Source organism: Chinchilla lanigera, unplaced genomic scaffold (genome assembly GCF_000276665.1).
Source record: "Chinchilla lanigera isolate Chin_1 unplaced genomic scaffold, ChiLan1.0 scaffold00118, whole genome shotgun sequence".
Classification (NCBI taxonomy): Eukaryota; Metazoa; Chordata; class Mammalia; order Rodentia; family Chinchillidae; genus Chinchilla; species Chinchilla lanigera.
In genome coordinates this window covers 532,734-555,458 of record NW_004955519.1, presented here as the reverse complement: position 1 = coordinate 555,458, position 22,725 = coordinate 532,734, and the positions used below count along the sequence as shown (strand labels likewise).

The following is a 22,725-nucleotide window of genomic DNA, read 5'->3' as shown; positions in this document are numbered from 1 at the left end:
TTGATTCTAAAGGGCAAATTGCAAGTTTTGTTCCCTAAATCCACATAAGCAACCCCAATCCACTGTGAAGACACAGGTCCTACTGGCTGGGATAGAAAGGCTGTCCGGCACAGCATGGCAACAGAAACTACTGCAAGCACGCAAAGAGACAACAGGCGAACAGGAAACACTAGGCTCTAGGCACATTTGCGTTTGATTTGAAACTAGAATGCACGTGCCACGCTCAGGAAGCATGGCCAAAAACTCACACTGGGAATAAGAATTGAAAAAAAGGCACAAACAACAACAACAAACTGTACCAGGTAGAAGCTGAAAAGATGGAGTCAGACTGATGCTGGAGACTGCGATTAGTTGGCCTGATGTGAAACTGCCATTTGGTTGCACTTTGAAAAAAAAATGGTCACACTTTGAAAAATAAATTTTAACAACACAGAAAAGAGCGTAACAGAGAAAATCCACTCTGGGTGTATGGTACAGGACTAGCTAAAATTGTAACCCTATACACAGAGCGTCTGGTAATAAAAGAACAGTCTGCAACTGCTTTTCCTCCTGTTCTGTTCACAATAACAGCTGGATACATACTAATTGCAAGAAGTGAAAGAAAGCGCTCTAAGTGTAAAGCAGCCATGGGCGAATCAGTCTCTCACCAGCACAGTTTCAGACACAAGTGTGATGTGCCACCTAGCAGGTCTATTTTAAATGCACGCTCACAGTGCCTCGTTTGTGTGGGCGGCTTTCTGTTGTCAGGGAAGAGTAACACTCTGTTCTCTCCTTCCAGACGCATCACTTCCATCCGTCAAGAAATAGCTTTTAACCAGGACTTCTTGGCCTCAGCACCACTGACATTTCTGGTCAGATCATCCTTTGTTTTGCGGGGGTGGCCTTGTGCACTATAGGATGTAGCAGCACCCCTGGTTCCTAACCAGTAGATGTCAGTAGGACTCCCTTTCTCAGTAGCGACAACTAAAAGTGTCTCCAGGCCCTGCCAGATGCCGGGGAGAGGCAAAATCACCCTCATTTGAGAACCACTGGGTTAAACTAACAAAAAACGAGTTTCTCTTCGTTTCCTGATCCCATCCCCAAGGCTGGAGGATATTTATATCTAAATGCACCAGCTACCAACTTTCCTCTTATTCTGAGTGGCCTGCAGTCAGACTTTTGACTTGCAAGATTTTCCATCAGTGGGAACAATGCTCTCATTGCCCTTGAAAAGAAGGCCCTTTCCAGCTAAAGTCTTGGGTAGGGGAGGAGGGAAGCAAGCTCCTTTCTCTTTCAGACACATTTGTTTTAGTATGTAGAAGGTCCAGGCATAAAATTTGACACATTCAAGAACTGCGTGAACTGGAAGGGGCCTTGAGTACTTGAAACTCACTTCCCTGGTCCTTCTTTTTGCCACGTTTTTATAAATGCCCCCAAAGCCTAGAAGGGGAAGCAACTTGCTCAAGGTTATACATAAAGTCCACCTTTCATGGGGGCATAGGGCAATATTCCCCACTATACCCGAAGAGCTTAGGTCTCTAGACACAGATAGCTTACAGCTCTTTACAAAGCAAGAGTTTTGGCCAAATCATGCCAGTTAAGGGATGCACATTTTATAAATGACAGAATACTGCAACTAATTAGTGCAAACAAACATTTATTGTGAAATAGTCATCCTACCTTTTATTAGGTATTACATCATCAAAGCACTTTGTGGCAATGAAAATAGCTTTTTTACCCCTCCGATTCACCCAATATTCCATTAAAGCTGCAAAAAATGTGCAATCTGCTTGAAAAATAGGTTGCTCTTATTTATTCCTTTGTGAAAAGTCAAAAATTAAAAAAGAAAATGATACTAGCTTACAGGGCCTCTAGAGCCGATTCACCTTTCCATTTCCCACCTACTCCCCCAAATAATTAACAAAGATAATTTGTTTTAAATGCCTTTTTAAAAAACCAATGCACCTTTCCCCATGTTTTAATCATAAAAATTTTAAAAAGCCATTATTTACTTTCTTGGAAAAAAGGTGGCCAGCCGTTGTTTTTTGATTGGGAGCATATGTATTTCCTGTGAGTTCACTTTCTTTAACTTTATGCTCCGGTTTTTGATGGGTTTCCTAAGGGACTCCGCATTTCCCATGGAGTCTTCTCCTTGGCTGTTGATGTCATAGCCCTGAAGCACAGAGTCTTCTCTTTTGAAGGAGAAGTTTTTGGTGGATACCCCCGAGAGGCCTTTGATCTTTCCACAGAAGATGGTAGGCACAGCGTCTTCAACTGAAACGATGACCTTAGCTGCCTGGGACTCGCTCCCAATCTCAATGTTATTCTCAGCCTTGACCTCGCTGCTCGGCTGGCTGGCCTGGCTGGCCTGGCTGACCATCTCAGCAGTACTGCTGCTGCCCATGTGGCTATCCATTGTGGTTGAGGCCTCGCGGGGTGTGGCAGGGGGAAAGGGCACTTCCATGCCACCGGGAAGTTTCTCTATCACGGTCTGACCTGGGCTGTCCCCTGACCCATTGCTGTCATACAGTGTCTCAGGGGGAGGCTCAGACTTCCGGTGGGCTGCCAGTGACAAGTCTAGGGCCGCATCCTCCTGGAAGATCGGTGGACTGACCTCACCAGCCTTAAGCCAGGGTACCGACTTCATGGAGAGGTCCAGAGCCTCATTCTCACTCCCCATCTTGATGACTGTGTGGCGGCTGAGTTGGAAGTACTCCTTCGGTTGGAGGATGTCTAAGGGCTTTAGTTCATCCTTTTCCAGGGGGGTCTGCGTGCCTTTAAAAGAGTGCAGGCTGAAGGAAGATGGAGGCTTGGGGAAACTGGGACTGTACTTGGATTCAGAACTCTGAGGCACTGGGATGGGGATGGGAATGGGGACTGGCACTGGCAAGGGGACGATCACAGGGTAGGGCACCAAGAGGGTGGCGGGCGGGACCAGGGGAGACAAGGGGGAATTAAAGGGCTGTGGTGGCACCGGGGCATAGCTAGGAGGAGGCTGACAGGGTGGGGGGCCGAGAGAGCCCTGGGAGGGGAACAAATTCTGGAGCACAGCTTCAAATGGCAATGTGGGTTCCTGCGGCTGGCTGGGGATCCTCAGATCCAGGAGCTGGGGCTGGGCCTCAGAGTCCTCGGCCCCCTGGAAGAGGTTATTGTGGATGGCATTGGAGGAGCATGGGGCCTCCTGTGGCAGGACCAGAGGGGAGTTGAGGTGCTGGAAGACATGCTGCTCCAGCACCACGGGCAACTGCACAGGGCCCTGTGTGGTCATGACGTAGGTGGCATTACCATTGGGGTTGAGCTCTGGTGCAGAGCTCCCCTCCACCTGCATGTGAATGGGCATCACCACCGGACTCTCCCCGAGACACAGGGGCTGCAGCACGGTGGCTGCCACCTTCAGAGCCATGCCGCTCTGGGACTCCGCAGGAGCATTCAGAATGGAGGGTGCTGGCACGGTCACCAGGGCCTTCTTGACCAGGTCGGCGGAGTTGATGTTCCAGGCCTCAGTGGTGATCAGCTGGGCCATCCCATTCTCCAGCCTGCTATTGGCCAAGGTAGGAGGGGAGTCGGTCATGTCCATGGGGAGGTTCGGGGACTGCAGGTCATCCATCACTCGGCTCTGCTGCCTCTTGGCCTGCAACACAGAGCACACAATATCAGTCTTCCTTAAGAAGGAAGGAATAGCTACATTATAGATATTTCCTAATGTACACGAACATAGCCATGTGATCAGCTGTGCTTGGAGAGCCCCAATTTAACAGACGATTAAACTATAAGCACAGATGATGTAATCTCTAAGTAGTCAAGTGATGTTCAACAGGGTATTTTTAAGCCTAATACTTACCTTCATGTTTAGCTTTCAACAGAAACAAAGTTTCATTCCACACTGCTATGTCAGACAGTTAAGATATGCAAAGATTTGACTTGTTCAAATTCAAATAAGGAACAAAAACTTACTTTCCCTTAAGGGAAAATAAAACCTTGTCACATTTGAATATTCTATGAATATGGAAGGGAGCATTAAAACACCCTTGGTAGCAATAATTATGAAATTATTTTAAAATTGTGGAAATTTTGAGAAAGCATTTTAAAAACTGTAGCAATAATTCTTCCAAAAGCGGTTTGATGAGCCCAAGAGCGGTGCATTTACACAAGGGTCGTTACAGTTGTCTGGATGCTTCCCTCTGACCAATGACATCCTCTTCCTCCTGATAACAGGAAAATCCATTCCCTGAAGCAGGATGAAGATGGCATGGCTTGCCTGAACGGCCATCAGGTCCAGCACCGCTTTTCCAATCGGCTCATCCGTATGGTTTGTGACCTCTCCTAACATCTACCTACCAAGACGAGGGGATGTTGATGATTCTAGGTCTGAGTGGAGAAATGGAATGCTTGCCGGAAACCAAATCCTCAAAGATGAGAAATGTCCTCTTGATGTCCCAGGAACCTCCTGAAAGCCCCTGGCCACCTCCTGAAAGGCCAAAGGAGCCCAGTGCGTGTACTTCCTGGAGGAAGCAGGGCTGCAGCTGCGATAGGGCTCTCCATGGAAACGCGTCCATATTTAGCCTCGTTACCATGGAGAAAGCAGGCACCATGTCTAACTCAGGGATCTGTGCAGCGCTGGAGTCTGGTTGGGCTCAATAATAGTTCAATAATCCTCAGTTTCACTGGGCAGGCCTGGGGCAACTCAGGTCCTTGATCTCACCTGTCTCAGCTGTGTAGAACTTAGTCCTATGATCATCTTGTCCTCTTCTCCTCGCCCCATAGTACCAACACAACCTCCCAAGCAAGAAAGAGAGGTGACCCAGCATAGCATGGGTTTAGAAATAAGCAAATAATATCTCACTACAAGAAAGTAGCTGTAATGAATGAACAACTCTGATATTTCCAGGCAATCAAAACTTGTTAAATGCACAGAACAAGGAGTTTCTCTGAGGCAGGAGGGAGAGGGGAAGGATGCTGTGCAAACAACTCTGTGGAGAGTGACTGGCGGGCCTTGCTCTTGGCACAGTGCACTGCAGCGCCTGCAAAAGAGCCTGTCTCCTTATGGGAAGGGTGCCCTTTGGAAACCACAAGATGACCCAGCATGCTGGGAAGAAATCCCCTTAGGGCAGAGCTGGAGGGAAGCCTGGCCCCAGAGAGGCTGAGAGGGCTTGCCCCAGCTGAAGGGCTTGTTCTTCATGAGACGAGTGCTCCTTGATTCACCTCAGAAAACACCGTGGCTCCAATAAATTATTCATTCACACATGTGTGCATTCATTCACCATCCAACCAGCTCATTTGCCAAATGTCCACTGCATGCCAGCACTTTGCTGAAGGCTAGGGTTGAAGTCATGAGTGAAAGAGACAAGGTACCAGCTTTCATGGAGATGTAGAGTCTGAAGGCACCAGAGATGCCAGAAGAGGCAACAACAGCAGCAGGACACCTCTCGCTGGCACCTGCATGCAGCCCTGTGAAGACCCGCAGGACAAGTGCCTCCTCTACAAGATTCTCACCTGTCCCTCACTGTGGCCATGCTGGGAAAGGTGATTAAAAGCTGAAGGGAAGCTGAGGTGGGACCAAAGAGGAAAAGGACAGTCAGAAAAGGCACCAGTGGCTACCCATCCAAGGCGAATTGTATGGCAACCCAGCAGAAGTCAAGATATGCTCTGTGCCTTCTTCAGGCTTCCTGCAGGGTTAGCATTATCCAACTGTATCACTGCCCCCTCATGATGGATGCATCTGTCTGCCCTTCCAGAAATGGATCCCTTTCTCCCTGCCTGTTTTGCTCAACCTTCTCCCAAGGAAGAGAGAGCAAACTTATACAGGTCTCCTCCACCTGCTCCTCACACACACCTTCAGCTCAGGTACCAGCTCACTTTGTTTCCTGGGAAACCTCACTCTTCCCTATGCCTGGCTCTGATCTAGGACTGCTGACTCCCCAGAACCCTCCTCAAAAGTGAGGAGAGGACCATGCCAGGGTGAGGCACCTCACACAGGCCCCTGCCCTCCCACAGTTGGCAAGAGCTGAAACTCCCCATGCACTACCTCAATTCAGTCTTCAGAATGACCCTGCCACCGGGTCCTAGAATTATGTCCACTTTGTTGAGGGAGAAACTGATTCCACAGGGAACTTAAATAATTAGTTTAAGGGTGCGCTGAAGCTGCAAGTAGAGTTCAAGGCCAAGCCCAGGCTCTGTTTCTCCCATGGGACCTGTGGGGGCTACACCTCTCCTTGTATTTTGTTTCCTGCCTAAAGCAGTTCCTCCAGCCTCTCCATCCACGTGGAGTGCATGTGCCCACAGAGGCCTCCAAGGAAGAGCACTGGAGTGTAAGATTTCTTCACAGTGGAGACCAGGTCCTTTGCACTAAATTCATGGCATTGTTGTTCATTCTTTCTCCTCTACCAGGAGTCTCACCTGTTTCTCTCGTCACTGGAGTTCCTTTCTTGGAGGACTGCAGCCTGAAGTGGCTATGGTTGTGTGGCTGGAGTGTACGTGTATGGGGGCGGGTCACTGTTTCAACCTACTTCGTTACCCACCTGTCCCAGCCTGCCTTCCCAAGACAGAAGGCCTTCAGTCCCCTGCTGAGGCCTCCATATCTCTGGATCAAAGCTGAGGTGCAATGGGGTGCAGGCCAGCCCAGGGTGAAGGTAGAGGGGAACAATATGCAGTACGTCAGGAGCAAAGGGAAAGGAGGCCTCTGGCAAAAAGTTCCCTCCCACATCTTCCAACGTAACAGCCCTCAGCCAAAGGTGGTCCCTTCTCTGGAAAACCAGTGGCCACTGGCAAAGGCTTGTGAGCTCCTCATCCCCGACCAGGTACAGCGCTCTCCCCAGGAGTAGCCAGATGAAGAAACTGTGAACTCTGCTTCCATTATGCACCCTTCCACCTCCCAGAAAGGCCCTCTCCCTCTTCCTCTCAGAACTCTCTCCCCTCGATGTTCAACCTGCCAGCAGGCATGCCCCCTCTGCCTCTGAGTCAGCAGCCAAGGGGGGCTGTGCATGCAGTGCTGCTGCTGTGGGCGTTGCTGCTGCAGGAGCTGATCCTGAAAGTCTCAGCTATGCTTGGAGAATAAAAATCGGCTCATGAATTGATAGTTCAAAGGGCAAGTCTCTGTCCCTGAGGATGAGCCAAGAAGCCAGCTAATGACTGGAGGGAAGGCAGAGGCCCGTCCTCGTCCTCCCTGCTCAGCCAAGCTACTGATTAGTGTGGGCAGAGTGGGCTCCGGGCCTCTTCAAATCAAGGAGCATTTCAGGAGCCACAGGCTAATGCTCAAGCACAGGGGGTGTGAAACTCTTCAGAGATGTAGGAAACAATCTGAGTTTTGCAAAATGCCATTTTCAAATGGGTTCAAATGCAGCCACCCATCTATTCCCCTTGTGCCCCTTATCACTGGGTGTGGGGGTGGCATCGGTAAATAAGGGCAGTGTGAGCAATCTGGATCTGCAGGTTGTTGGAGATCCTCGGTCTCTTGGCCCTCAGCCAGTTGCTAGGGCCTTGCCCCAGCGGTATCCCACAGGGACCTCCAGATGCAGACTTTGGGGAAAAGCCTCAGGGCCTAGGGTAGAGGCGAAGCGGGGGAAGGGATGTCTGGGTTAGTAGCTGGGATAGAAGACTTGAGGGGATCACGAAATTATTTCAACTTCTCATACAAGCACTGCACAGATCTAATTATATGAGAGGCTGGCTCTTCCTAGAGTCTGCCTCTCACCCTGCGGCCCTGTCTGGCTTCTGTCTTCACCCAGCCAACCCCTGCTTATCTGTCAGACTTTGAGGACTCAGCCCCCAAATCCCTTCCTCTGAGATCTTCCCCCAACCTCACTGAGCTCCCACAGGACCCCAACTTAATCTTTCTAGCAGGACCACCCTGTTACGGGGACTGCCTATTCACTTATTTCTCCTGCCACTATGCCTGGTGGACAGTAGGTGCTTAGGAAATATTTTCTGGATGAATTGTTGCATGGATGAATACTTGAGCCTCCCTGAACCTGGTGTTTTCATCTTTATCCTGTAGGCACAGGCCCACTGTCTGTAGAATCAAGTCACTGTCTAGATTTTCCTATCAAAATGAATTGCTTGAACTGGTCGTGATGGCACGTGCCTGTCATCCCAGTACTCTGGAAGGCTGAGGCAGGAGGATCAGAAGTTAGAACCAAACCCAGGCAATGCAGAGATTCAGTAAGACCCTGTCTGAAGATAAAAACAAAATAATTTTTTAAAAGGCTGGAGATGTAGCTCAGTGATAAGGCCCTGGGTTCAATCCCCAGTACTGTAAAATAAGCTGCTCGTCTTCTAAAATAATCATTCTTTAAATGATTGTCATGTGTCAGTAATGACAAGGTCATGCTCTAAGAACCACAGAGTTGACTGATTTTGCCATTGTGCAAACACCACAGAGCTGCTTGCACAAACTAAGATGGTTATGATGTTACTTGTGGGATAATCTTATGGGATCACTGTCACGTATGTAGTCCATTGCTGCCCAAGGCATTACATGGTACATATTTGAAAGTTTTCTGAAAATGTCTTTTCCAACTGTAAAATAGCAACAACTGCTTTTTTAAGAGTATGTAGGCAGCCATCAATTATTTCTGGTCAATACTGGATCGTCAATGCCCTGATTGCAGAAAGTGGGCTCCTTGGAGAAGTTGCATCACCCAGGCGCTGCCTAGAAATGCAGTCTGGGGCCACACCCCAGACCCAGAGGCACACTCTGCATCTCAACAAGATTTTAAAATCTCAGACACACTGATATACCACTGATTCTCAAACGAGGCTATAAATGGGAATTTTGGGGAGCATTGAGAAATACCAATGCCACCAGGTGCGGTGGTGCACACCCATAATCCCAGCACTCTCAAGGCTGAGGCAGGAGGATCGCCACAAGTTTGAGGCCAACTTGGCTATACAGGTAGTTCAAGGCCAGCTTGAACTACATAGTGAGACTCTGTCTCAAAGCACAAAACAAAACACACAAAAAACACAACACAACAAAACAAAATCAATGCCAAGGTCTCACTCCCAAGGCTGATTTAATTGCTCTGGGAAGCAGCTTGAGCACTGGAATTTAAAAAAAATTCTTCAGATGATTCTAATGTACAGTCAGGCTGGGAAGCCCAGTCAAAAGACCAGAGCACAAAGCAGCCGGTGATCCAAACTTTTTAGTGATCGACTTTCCTTCTTACTATACAGAAAAGACTGAGATGATTAATATCCCAAACTCCCTCAACTTCTGCTCTGGCCCTCACAGTGTCTCCCTCTGTTCCCATCCCCAGGCAGAGCTGAGATGTTTCTTCCTCCTGCAAGGGTCCCTCCCTCCTAGATACATTCTGCTAAGAATCCTGCCCCCTTCCATCCGTATTCTATTCTGAGTCTCCTTTTAACACAGTACTTAAGCTACACTCTCAATGCCTGACCTATTTCAGTATAAAAATCGCCAGCCACTCACTATTAGTCAAATGAGGAAAGCATGATTTTTGTTCTGTAATACAATAAGATTTTGACATTCAAAACCTAGGATGCACTACATAAGAAGTAATTCCAACTGAGTAAAAAATGTTTTTTCTCTCTTCATAGGGTGCAATAATTGTCAATTACTTGCCCCAGTGATTAAATTTTCTGAGCTTTAAACATCAGCACAGAACCTTTTCACCAAAGCCATGAGCATAATTACCACATGATTGTATTCCCAAACTGGTTAAAATATGAAGAATATACAAAATAGTCACCTGCCTTATGGTTGATTGCCTTTCACATCTAGAGATCTACACAGCCTCCAAAAGGAATATGACTACCCAAATTAGCTTTGGAAATGAGTTCCCCAATACACTATTTAATATACATTCCCTGAACCACTGCTTTCATTTCAAATGTCAGAACATTGAGGAGCACTTCACTCTGACACACTGACCACAAAATTAACCAGCTAGCAGTAGGGCATCACTATTATAACCAGGACCTAACACCAAAGTAAGTGGAATATTTTGGTTCAATTATCTAAATGTCAAAAAGAATTTGATGAAGAGCCTAGGTACTCATCAATGGATGAATGAATAAAGAAAATGTGGTAGATATACACAAAAGAATATTATTAAGCTGGAAAGAAGAGTAAGTGGAATCATGTGTGAAGGTTAATCTTGATTATCCACTTAAATGGCTTGAGAGAGTCCTAGGAGATTAGTAGAATACATTTCTGGGTGTACCTGAGTAGGTTTGGGGGGTGTGACCTTGGGGATTATATCTTGTTCCTGACCTCTTCTTTTCTGGCTTATACCCTGTCTCTCTTCTTTCAAGTGCCATGAGGTCAGCAGCTTTTCTCCACCACACCCTTCCACCATATGTGTGCCTTGGAACCAGCTAACCATGGACTGAAACCTCTGAAACCATAAGCCAAAATAAGTTGTGTATGTCAGGTATTTTGTCCCAGTGATACAAAGCTAGCTAATAATTCATGTTAAGCAAAATAAGCCACTCAAAAGGTAACTATCACAAGTTTTTTCACATGTTGTGAAATCTAAAAAGGAAAAAAATGACATAAAAGTGGAAAGGAGACTGTTAGAGAAGTGCGAAGGCACAGAGGAGAGAAGGGAGGGAAAGACAAGGGGGGGAATAGGAGAGTAAAAATAATCAAAATATGTCATATTCACACACTATTATTCTGTACACTTAATTTTCACTAATGAAAAGGTTTGAAGATCAAAGAGCTTCATAGAAAAGAATACCTCCCTTAAGTCAGTGATGCCTAATAGATAATTGCTGAAATAGAAGTCAGAGATTCAAGACACATATGAACTTTTCACAGCTGTAGGAAAGTCACTTTATACCCCTGAAGCCCAGACTCCTCTTCTGTAACATGGGGTATGCCTTACTCTTACTCAGTCTTCCCAGGAGCAAGTAGTACTTGCTGAGGAGTCAAATCCAGCCTTCTCCGAGTTCCTAAGGAGGAACTGCTGTGGGTCCAGAAGGATGGGTAGGTGTGGGAAGTCAAGCAGAATTAGAAGGAGGAAGACAAGAGATCACAGGCCCAATTTTCCAAGCTTTTGCTGGGTTTTACCAAAGCTCAAGAGAAATCTGGGAGACTGGCTGGAGAGGACACTCTGCCTCCTTACTCTCTCTGGTAGATAATGTCAGATGTCGCTGTATTTGTGGCCTCATTTCCTATTCTTGACTACTGTTAACCTGCCTACACAAAGGTCTATGATGGCCCTTGGGATCACATAGGCCTGAGTGTGGGGTTGGAGTCAGGTACTAGACTCATGTCCATTCATCTGTTCATTCAAAAATAATATTGGTATCTACTGTGTGCCAGGCAAGAAACTCTTATTCCTCCACCCTGGTACCACTTTCTCTGATGCTTTGGCTCTCAGCATCAATCTCAAGATATTAACCAAATCCATATTCTCCCATGGTTATCTACTTCTGTAAAGGCTCCTTTAAGGTCCATATTTCTTTCAGAAATGAAGAAGTACATTGGTCAGGTTTCTTGTTGCAAGGGTAAAATACCAAACACAAACAAATTAAAGGAGAAGAGTATGATCTGGGCCCATAGTTTTGGAGGATTCAGTACATCTGGCTTCATGGCAGAAACATCATGGCAGAAAAGCATGGTGGGGCAAAGCTGCTCACTTCATGGCTGCCAGGAAGCAGAGAATAGAGAAGGGTGATCGCAAGAGATATGCCCTCTAAAGGCATGATCCAAGTGAGCCACCTCCTACAACTGATCCCCAGCTTCTAACAGAACATTCAGCTATGGACATCAGTAGATTAATCCATAGATGAGTCCCTGATTCAATCATGTCTCTTAATACAGTCAAACTGAAAATGAAGCTTACCTGTCACAAGGAATAAGTATCTATCTAAAGGAAAGATGTCAGTCCCCAGATATTTGTAGGTGAACATGTTAGTCCAAGAACCTTTCTAAGATAGAGAACAATCAATGTTTATTTTCCAGAGGAGGCTTCCTCTAATGCTAAGAGGAAAGAAATGTCCTCCTCAAGTCTTGGTGAGGTTCAGGGAAAGGTGGGAGGCACACCTCAGCATCACAGAGGCAATTAGGAAGAACTGGTGGTGGCGGCAAAGGATGCTCCCCCGTACAGCAAACTACGTGAGCCAGCAAGTGCCTGCCCTTGCATTTGGTCACGGCCCTATCCTACAGCTTTCCGCCTGACACTCAGACCCAAAACACCTTCCAGTGCTGGAACCAGAGGGATGACATCCTGCAGGAACACAGGTCATATGTAAGCTCTCAGGCCAGGGACTATCATCTTGAAGAACCAGAGCTGAGGGAAGTTGTTCTGGCTACAAAGAAATCTCTTAAACTTGGAACAAAGAGGGGGAAAACCTGCCTCTGGAAGAGAAAATACTTCTAATTAGGTTGAGATACAAAGGTTAAATTTTTGTTCTGGGAAAAAGAGTGTTTATAATCCTGTGTCATTAGTGGGACATTTTCCAGAGGCCAGCATGCCAGAAATAGACCCTCTGAGGGGTCACTAGAAGGAAGGGGTGCAGAATTCTAAAGTACAAAGGACTGGAGTTCAGATTTTCCACTTCTCCTAACGCCTGGGAGCCCCTCACCAACCACTAGCAAGAAGTCAGTGCCAGTTCACTGTGGATTCTGGGCTCCTGTGAAAGTCAGTGGGAGTGGAAGTTTTGAGCTCAGACAGGCCTAGCTTCAATTTTCAGTTCTGCCTAGCTTTGTTAGTTGTGTGACCTTGGGCAAGTTAGTTCTCAGCCTCAATTTCCCTCTGCGTAAAATGACGATTTAAAAAATCTCTATCACATGGGGTCGTTGTAATGATAAAGGGATATAACCTAAAATTCTTGGTGGAATGCCTGGCACGTGGAAAATGTGCAGTAAATCAAGTCTACTGTTATTATCCTTGTCATCATCATCATTGGCTCCATAATCCCTATAACAGTCATAAGTGTCACTAGAGTTAGTACTGTTGTCATTGTCTTCATCTTCATCATTCTTGTTACCATCACCATCGTCATTATCATCCTTGTTGTTATCTTGCATCACTGCCTTCCTCATCAAACCCACTGGCCATACATATTTGCTTTGGTCATGTGGAGTAACATCACAAATACTCCCTTGGCATCTGAACAAGTTTGCACATTTATAACCCTGTTTGTTCAAATGTTCATTTGAAAGTCAGCCGCTGGGAACTGGGAAGGCACTTACCATAGAACTAGTGACACACCCGATGGCAACATTTCCAGGCCAGCCCCAAACTCCCTTGTCCCCCAACATAGTTGAAACATGCAGTGAAAATAGAGAACGATGCTGTTGTAATATGAGAACCTAATGATGGCAGGAAAACTGTCATATAGATACAGAAAACTCTATTTCTTATTCAGAATGGAGGGCTTGAGGAGAAAGAAGAGTACCCACAGCCCTAGGCATCTTGCATATGAACTCATAAGCACTTTCAAGGTTCTCAAGTTGCCACCTTTTGACTGTGTATAATTGAACTTAACATCTTTCAGTTCTCCTTCTCTGGCAAGAGCCTGGATAGCTCTCCTCCCCTACTTATGCGAGGTGATTAGGGTCATTTTCTCACAAAAACAAAGGAAAAGTGGAAGGGAGAGAAAGGATAACGAGGAAAGAGAAAACAATAGATTTCATGAGGTAACTAGGCAGAAGTGGAAGGAGAGAAGTATGTATATGTCCACATGAGAGTGCTCAGTCAGGAAAGTGGTAAAATACAGAGAAACTGAGGGAAGCTGTGAGAAATATAGAATGAGAGTTCAATGGGCCACAAGTTGTTCAACTGACACATTGGTATTGTCAGGCTGCAACAGTTTGGTTGCTGCAAGGTGCGGCAGAGGAGGAGGTGAGATTGCAGCTTCTTAGCACAGTGAGAACATGGTGAAAAACAGAACATTATTTACAAGTACAGGTACTACGGTATGCACAGACACTGGTCCACATTTTGACAGAATTTTGCCCATTCTTTCAAAATCACAAAGCACATTCACTTGTGACCTGGCTATGCTATTAGGCCTAGAAAAAAAAATTCCAGTAACAACAAGTACTGGCAAGGCTATGGAAAAAGGAACCCTTCTACACTGTGGGTGGGAGTGTAAACTAGTACAACTGTTATGGAAATCAGCATAGAAATCCCTAAAAAATAGAAATTCCATTCAACCCAGCTATTCCCCCTCTTGTCATCTTCCCAAAAGAGTTAAAAACATCATGTTACAGTGATAAATTCATACTATAGTAGCGCAATGTATAACATTTAAGTCTTGGAAGCAGCTTATATGTCCATTAACAGGTGAATAGATAAAAAGAATGTGGTATTTACTCACAATGGTGTACTACTCTGCCATGAACATAGATAGAGTCATTTCCAGGAAAATGGATGCATTCTGAGACCATAATATTATGTGAAATAAATCAGACACACAAGCTTAAGTATCACATAGTTTCTCTTATAGGAGAAACCCAAAACCTAAATAAAGAGCAAATTAAAAGATAGCTAATCCTGAACAGGGAGGTCTTTTTCAAATGGGAAGGGAATCAAGAGCTGGAGGGAGGGAAAGAGAAGGGGATGAAAAAAGAATGGAGATGTGTTACGGACATGTGCCGACTCTATACAAGAAATGTAATCATCATGCAATGCAGACATGTACTAATAAAAAATAAAAACTGATGACATATGTAAATTTATGTTCTGTTGGTGTCAGATCTTCATTTTTGCCTAGTTTAGATCCTGCTCCTCCTTGGACATTCAGAATTGGATTTCTCCCATCAAAACTGGATTTTCCAGAAAGAGGTAGGTAACTCATTCTCAATAAGGTGTATGACTAATAAGACATAAATATTGTGTTTTCTTTATCGGTATAATAAGCACGATCCAGTCGGTGATAAAACCATGTACCAAGAGATGAAACTCTTAACTGAGGAGCTGCAGATACCAATTATAAAGAACCCTCCTGTCTTGACATTTCTCCGTAGAGACAAAAACCTAGAACTGTGATTAAGTTTATTGCCTCCATTAAAAAGCACCTGAATGGTTTATATCTAGATGTCCCACAGGGCCTCATGCTCTTGGAGGTGGGGCTTTTGGAAGGTAACTGGGTGATGGGGCTTATAGCTAAATGGGAGGTTGTGAGGCAGAGCTGGGGCAAAGGAGGCGGGTCACTGGGGGCGTGGCCTGGAAGGGTTATCTCCCTTCTGTCTTCCTCCCTTCACTCTCTCTGTTTTCCCACCACCATGAAATGAGCAGATGTGAGCAGATTTTCCTCTGGTCCTGCCTCTCTGCCATGTGGTTCTGTTTTGGAGCCAGCTGACTATGGACTATAATCGTGAGCCAAAATAAACCTCTTCTCTAAGTTGGGGGTGTTGGGCATTGTGTCCCAGCAAAGAGAAAAGTGAGTAAGACAGTCCCAACCCTTACATTTAAGGGGAAGAAAAGACAATCAACTCTTATTCATTCCCACAGGGACTCAATCAGCAAACATTTATTGCTTACCCAAAAGGAACTACCTGAATATGTACCTCCCAAGTGCAGAGATTTTAGCAGTAACCAGAGTTGTCTTTACCTCAGGGCACAAGAGCCTGTTAGCAAACTGGCTACCTCCTGAAATTCTGGTTTCTGCCTCACTAGGTTTCCATACAGAAATTACAGGCCGGCAAGGGACAGTGCCCCCAGTACAAGACGCTACTGCAGAGCTACAGCTACTACAGAAACTAGGACTTGCCAGGCATGGTGAACATGGTGAGGCAGGGAACCTGTGGGCTTTTGGTGAACCCAGCTGGCTAGTTGTTTTAGCTTTAGTAGTGCTCTGATAGAAAGACCCCTAGGTGAAGATTTGACTGAAAATCATTTATTTGAGAGAAGCTCCCGGAAAACGCCAGTAGAGGGGTAAAACTGTGAGATAGGAAAGAAAGGATTTTAATGTATCAAGCAGGTTGCCACTGCAGGCACCTAGAGCTCTGTTCCACTGAGGAATGCTGGGAGACTCTGTAGAACATTCCTGAGCCAGAGATGACTATCTTTCTAAAAGCAAATATATAAGAGACGGTCAGCTTGGCTGATGTGCTCCTTTGTTAAACTGTAACTGGGGCCCTCCAGAAAGTTCCTTTAATCATATTTGTGCTGGCTGGAGTGCAAGATGCTCCCGGGATGAGTCACAGAGGGAGTTTCATTTCTAGTGATCTTGTGTTCCAACTCAGGGACCAAAAAAACAATAAATAAATAAACACTACTGCACTTCATCAACTGCACACTGCCTAAAAAAATTAATAATAATAACCTCGACCCAAGAAGTACGCAGACAATGCAGGAAGACATGGGTGGGGAGTGCTCATCTTCTAAACAGGAAGACTTCTTTCTGGAATTCTGCTTTGTCAAAAGCACCTCTCTGGCCTGGAGGCAAGCTCTTTCAAGAGTAGAACAACACAGTCTCAGGGCTGGTGACTCTTTTGAAGTCCTTCAAAATTCACTGTTTTTATCTTACAGCAAGGGTCATGGTTGGAGCGAATACAGCATAAACAATACAAAGCTGGGCTGGGGCAGGAAGAGGACTGGCTGCGTAACATCTGGCCTGTTGGCAGTGAAGACTGTAGGTGTGACTTCCTGCTGCATTCAGGGCCAGGGTCCTTCCGGAATGCATGTGTTCACAAGGCAGACAGCACACACGTAGTGGGCAAACAGGAATGAAGCCACCTCTTTCCCTCTAACAGTCAAGGAGGACCCTCAAATCAGGATTCACGCCAGTTCCTGCGTTTCCTCACCTGTTCCACTGCTGGTATTCTCCCTGTGAATTGCAATCATGAAAACTTTACTGTCTCAGGTCACATGTGAACTGAATCATGCAGCCTTGGTAGTATTTCAGCAGGGGAGATAGCAGAATGAAGGAGGATTTTCCAGAAGTGCAGGCCTGGAGGAGAGGCACAAGAGGATAGGGGTGTGCGGGACAGGCCAGCTGGCTGAGCTGCTGGAGCTCAGGGCTAGTGAGGACTTAGAAAAGACACAAGGGTGTTTGGAACGTTTAGAGGGGTGTCCGGCTCCTTCAAGGGTGCTCAGGGTCACCCCTTGGCAGTTACCCTTGCGCCCTAAAGGTTTGTTCACACAGCCAACACAGTTTGGATGTCTTCATCGGCCTCAATGAGCTGAATTCAATAGTGAGACCACCAGGTTGCGGGGGAAAACAGAGGCAGTTTAGTTTATAGGGCTTTGCTAGCTCCCTCACTGCCTCCCGCTCACACACTCACAATATGATAATAATAAACCAATTAGTAAGCATTGACTTATCATGTGCCAGGCACCCTGCTAGGTATTTTATAGTCATTTTCTCATCTTGGTTTCTCAGCAACCCCAGCAGATTGGTACCACCTTGGGTGGGACTTGATTTGTTGGATCATTCAGGAACTGAGCTGTGAATCCCCAAAAGATGGCTGTTTTTGATAAGAGGAAGGGATAGAGCTTTCCAGAATACGAACACCATTCCTTTAAGAAAGGCAGGCCTTGGAGAGGTGGGGGAAGGGAGGGCAAAGGTTCCTGGCAAAGTGTGGAGTCACATGGGGCAAGGAAAGTGGTCAGAAAATGGGGAGAGTCTCCCGTCTCCAATCAGTTCCTAGAACTCCTTGGCTTTCTTCTGCATCTTGGACAGTCCTGCCTAGCCTTGCCTTCCGGGCCCAGCCCTGTGTGAGTTCCCTTCTCTACCCTTACCACTGCTGCTAGTGACTATTGGACACTGAATGACATAGCCTAAACAGGGCTCTTTTCTTTTCAGAGCTCAGCTCTTGCTTCCCAGGTACTATGGTTTGGATAAGTGTAGGCCAAAGGCCCATGTGTTCAAGGCTTAGCCTCCAGCTTTGTACTATTGGGAGACAGTGGAACCATTAAGAGGTACGGCCTAGTGAGAGGTTTGTGGGCATGCCCTTGAAGGGGACAATGGGGCTCCAAGCCCTTGTCTTCTTCTCTTTTCCACTTCTTGCCCATGAGATGAATGGTTTTGCTCCTCCACATGGCTAACTGTGGACTGAAACCTTCGGAGAGTCAAAATAACCCTTTTGTCTTTATAAGCTGATCATCGCAGGTATCTGTAATGGTAACAGAAGGCTATCATAGAATGCCCCCGGAATAGCCTGCATCCCAGGCACAGGCTCCTTCCCAGCGTTCCCCAGGAATATTTCATCTGTGGCTGACTGACTGGCTGCTCATGGGGATCATTTCCCATTCTTCCTGGACTACTGCCCCCAGCCTTCCCTGTAGTTAAGCGTGCTGGGCAACAGACTGTGAATGGAAGTAAGTGATGGGCACCACTTTCAGGCCCTGCTCTCACGATCCTTCCTCCCATTTCAGATGCTTCAGTCCCTTTCTCCTTGCCTCAGCTTGATGTACGAGGACTTTTGGAAGCTACTTGACGATGTCAGTAGAGCCACAAGGTGGGAGGGGCTCCACGCCTGAGTCTTGGCTTGGAGGTGGGCCATCTGCCATCAGCAGTATCTACTTGGGTCTTTATGTGAGTGAGAAGTAAATTTCTGTTTTGTTTGAAATTCCTGCTACACTTCTCAATTTGTTAGTAACAGCAGCCAGTACTACCTTAGCTAGCACAGTGCTTCCTGGGACCCACCCTGTGCCCTCTGGGAGTGAAAATCCTATTGCTTCCTTCATGCTCAGAGCCTCCCCACCTCAACCTCAGTGGCTGAAAACCAAAACTACAGAAGCAGCCCAAGTGCCCAGAGCCCAATTCCAAGCTTCCACTTGCTACCTTTCCTACCGCTCAAGTACCAAGCATCCTTAGCTGTTCTTCCTGATTTGGATCAATTTATTAATGTGGATTCAAGATTATTCTTGCTCAGTAACTGCGTAAATATCCATTGAAAGACTCCATTGCATTGGTACTCACATTACTGGCAGGGGCAAGAGAGTGGCTCCAGGAAGCAGGAAAGAGGCAGGGATATCAGCAGCCTTGCTCCCCTGGCCTTGCCCTGCAGCTCCTCGGGTGGCCTCACCCATGCCATAGATGGGGGTGGTGGAGAGTGAAGCAGCCTGGCACAAAATAAACCAATGGACATAAGAAGTGGACATACCTGGCTTCTTGTCAGGGGGAACTGATAGGAGATAAGACCCTCTTTGCTCCTGGTGGCCCTTGCTAGTTTATAGAACAAGGAGGCCTGGAATTTCCACCCTTCCCCTATCCCAGAGTTTTTATAGGACAGGCCCTGGTGGATTGTCCTCTGGGGGAGTTTGCCATCTAGGGCTCCAGGGTCTAGGATCACTTTCCCTTGTTGCCCTACATAACTGATTTCCTGGGTAAAGACTGCCCATTCAAATGTCCTCTCTTTCCACTGACCACCGAGGTGTGGTGTCACTACTAGTAAGCTTTTCCCTGTTTTGGACAGTACTGCCCTCTGTCTGGGTTCCTCTGCAAAAATACCAGTTCTTCAGAAGACACTGGGTCCTTGGAGAGGACACTGGAGCAACTAAATTGATTAGAAGATATTCCATCCAATCAAGGTTTTCATGTGCAAAGGTTTATCAAAATATCTTCTGTAACCTTCACTATCACCTCAAGAAGTAGACAGGCATTATTCTTGCTTTTATAGACAAGAGACCTAGACTTGCCTCAGGCTCTGTAATAAGTGTCAGAGCAGAATTGAACCAGCCCCAGTGAAGGCTAATAAAATTCTTCCCAGGCTTAAGCCCCTGGTTCCAGAGATAGTTGACTAGGAATTGTGGTACCTGTAATTTTCCTTAAAAGGCACTGCAGTGAGACATTTCCTGTCTGGGATTCAGGCAAAGCCCTTACCTGGAGAGCCACTGCTCTAATCAAGTGCCAAAAGTCACACGCAGGGCGTGGCAGCTACAGTTCCAGTCAGGAAGCCCCATGCCGGTGCTTCCACTTACCTCTTCATCTTCATCAAGACTTGAGCCTTGGCTAAAGAGCTCCAGGAAAGTTCAGAATGTCTTCCTTACTGGATAATTTGGTGTCTTGCTAATTAGCACAATGATGACTCTGAAGAAAGGGTAAAACTGGGGATATTCATGATTTATGATATTGGCTGGATGAAATATTTTAGAGGCAGTCCTCCATCCTTGTGCAGTCAGGATTGGAAAATCCAGGAAAGCCCGGAACTGGCAACCCTAGGGATGGCTCTGATGCTTGCCCCCTCCTAGTCCCGTGCCTGGTAATTGGTTTTAGAGGATTTCCAGCTGCCTATGCCAAGTGGAAGGTGGCACAATTATACCTTGGGAGTGTTATATCTGCCGCAAGTGGTCACTGCAGCTGAAAGGACAGCCAGCTGGAACTCCCTGAACAGCCTTATGAACTACTCTGTGCCTGCTGGCTACTCACTTGCTAGATTATCAGTGTCTGGATGTGTACTGCCCTGGGACGTTTCCCGTGGCTGTCTGTCACAGTGTGACTCTGAGCTCCCTGTGCAGGGGCCCCGGCTCTTCTCCACTCTGCCTCTCCTGCTTGCCTCCTTCCCTTTCCCTAGATCCCTCCTCGGGGCTTTGGTCTTGGGCTTGGCCTGCGGCAGCCCACAAACAACCCTCAGGGCTGGAAAGACTGTCTGAGGAGCAGGGATGATGAGTGGAAACCTCCTGTCCATAAAAATTTAACACCAGATTTCCCTCCCACAGGACCTTCCCAGTGTCTGAGCTGGCACTGACTGACATACTTGCAAAAATCCTTTAAAGTGTCCTTTAAAATAATAAAAAAAAAAGTGTCCATATTATATTCATCAGAGAGATTGCAGTGAAAAGTATTATAAATTCTAAGTTGATGAAGACAAGGGGAAACCAAAACATGTGCACACTGCTGATAAAATGGTACCACTGCTATGAAGAGCTGTCGGGAATTTTCTAATAAAATTCAATGGCTGCCTGCTGTATGCTTCACAACTTTACTCCTGGGTATACTTCCCCCCAAAGCAAAAGCATTTATTCACAAGAATGCTTGCACACAGATGTTCATATCTGTTCTATTCATGAGAGCCACAAACTGGGAACAACCCAAATGTGTGTCCCCAGGTGTGTGCCCCATCTACACGATGGAATACTACTCAGCAATAAAAAGCAATCAACTATTGCTATGTGTCCTGGCACAGATACAGCTCAAAAGCACTGTTCAAGGAAGGAAGCCAGATACAAAAGTATTCATTCTGCAGGATTTCATTGATACAAAATAGACAAACAGGCAAAAATATTTATACTGTGAAGGCAGAACATGGTTGTGCTGGGGAGGAAGGAGGAGGAATGGGTTGGAAACAAGCCTTTCTGGGGTGATGGGAGTGTTTTCTAGTCTCTTTTGGATGGCGGTTACATAGGTGCACACAGATGTCAAAACTGGCTAACCACTTTACAAGTCTCTTCATTTTGTTTTTGGCAAATAATCCTTTGATTTAGAAAAGAGACATTTACAATACCACCGAAGAACTGCAGAAAGGAGAAAAGCCCTCAGTGTTCTCATGCCTGCATTTGTGACTGCTTCAGAGCTCAGTGCGGACGGGGAGACGAAGCGGAGGGGTGCTGGTAGAAAGGGGAGAGGATGCTTCCTGTGGTACTGCCAGGAGCTCTTTATCTCAGGTACAAAGGAGACAGCAGTGTCAGCCTCCAAACACAAATGCTCAATGAAATAAAATAACAGAGGCCCCAAGGAAAGCTGGCTCCAGAGTGTGGAATAGATATCAGGCTTTGAGCCAAGATCACTTTCCAAGACATGCCAGTATCTTTGGATTTGGGAAAGGAGAGCGAGTATTAAGGACAGCAAGAGCCAAAATATATTTGGACAACAACTGCTGCTCCACTGAGAAGACCCCGCGCAAGGGACTTCAGAGTGCTGCTACTGAGACTTCCTCAGTGCTCTCTGGGATGAGGCACCCAGAAAATCCCCAGTTGGAGTGAAAGGCAAAAAATCCTTTAGGGCAAACGTCTCCTATTTTGCCTGGTGGAGAGAAATCTTCCATTTCCTCAATAAGAGGCTGGCCACAGTCACACACATTTATTCAGCCCCGGAATAGCACATAGAAGCTTTATGAGTCACTGCTACAGGCTTGAGCATGCAAGATAGACCTGCACACAAACCCTGGTTCTGACCATGAGAACTGTGTGCTGTTGAGAAAGTGCCTTAACCTCTCTGAGCAGCAGTTTCCTTGTCTGTGAAATGGGAGAAAAGACACCTGCTGGTAAAATAGAAACTGCCCAATTCCCAGTGAATGTTTAAGTAGGATCATGTCTGGGTTCCTAGGATCTTTCCAGATTGTCTATGCCAACTCTCAGTAGGAAGAGGAATCCCCTTCAGCCAAATTAGCATTCTTGTTTTTTTATTTGTATTTTTGAGCCTCATGTGCATAGAATTTGCCAAATCATAATCAGTGGTTCACAACACTGTCCCAGATATGGCTCACTTTTTTCTAATTTTATTTTAAAAATTTACTTTTAATATAATTTAAAATAATAAACACGAGTGAACCCATCACTGGACTCCACAACATGTGGTTCTATCTCTGCACTTTGTCTTGGCTCCTTTGTCTCCATCTCATCATGCTTTCTAAAGGTGCTAAGCATTAAGAAGAGGTACATCAGGGTAAAAGGCTTGAGAGTGGCGCAGAGCAGAGGCTGGAGAAGGAACTATTTTAAGGATGGTGATGAGGCAAGTCCTCTTTGAAATGGAGTCAGTTGAGCAAAGACCTGAAAGGAGGACACCACAGCATAATAGTATTCCAGTGCTCGCAGGAGAGGAAAGAGGAAAGAGAGGAGAGAGAGAGAGAGAGAGAGAGAGAGAGAGAGAGAGAGAGAGAGAGAG

General features: G+C 46.2%; 1 protein-coding gene across 1 annotated transcript in view; it reads right to left on the bottom strand.

The window, feature by feature from the left end:
- Nucleotides 1-1,619: 1,619 nt before the first annotated feature.
- Rai2 (retinoic acid induced 2) overlaps nucleotides 1,620-22,725 on the bottom strand; it is a gene marked incomplete at its 5' end in the record, with an annotated part of 59,377 nt that continues 38,271 nt past the window's right edge. Inside the window, 1 exon segment of the mRNA XM_005409127.2 lies at nucleotides 1,620-3,610. Coding sequence (XP_005409184.1) covers nucleotides 1,988-3,586 — 1,599 coding nt within the window. The 3' untranslated portion in view covers nucleotides 1,620-1,987.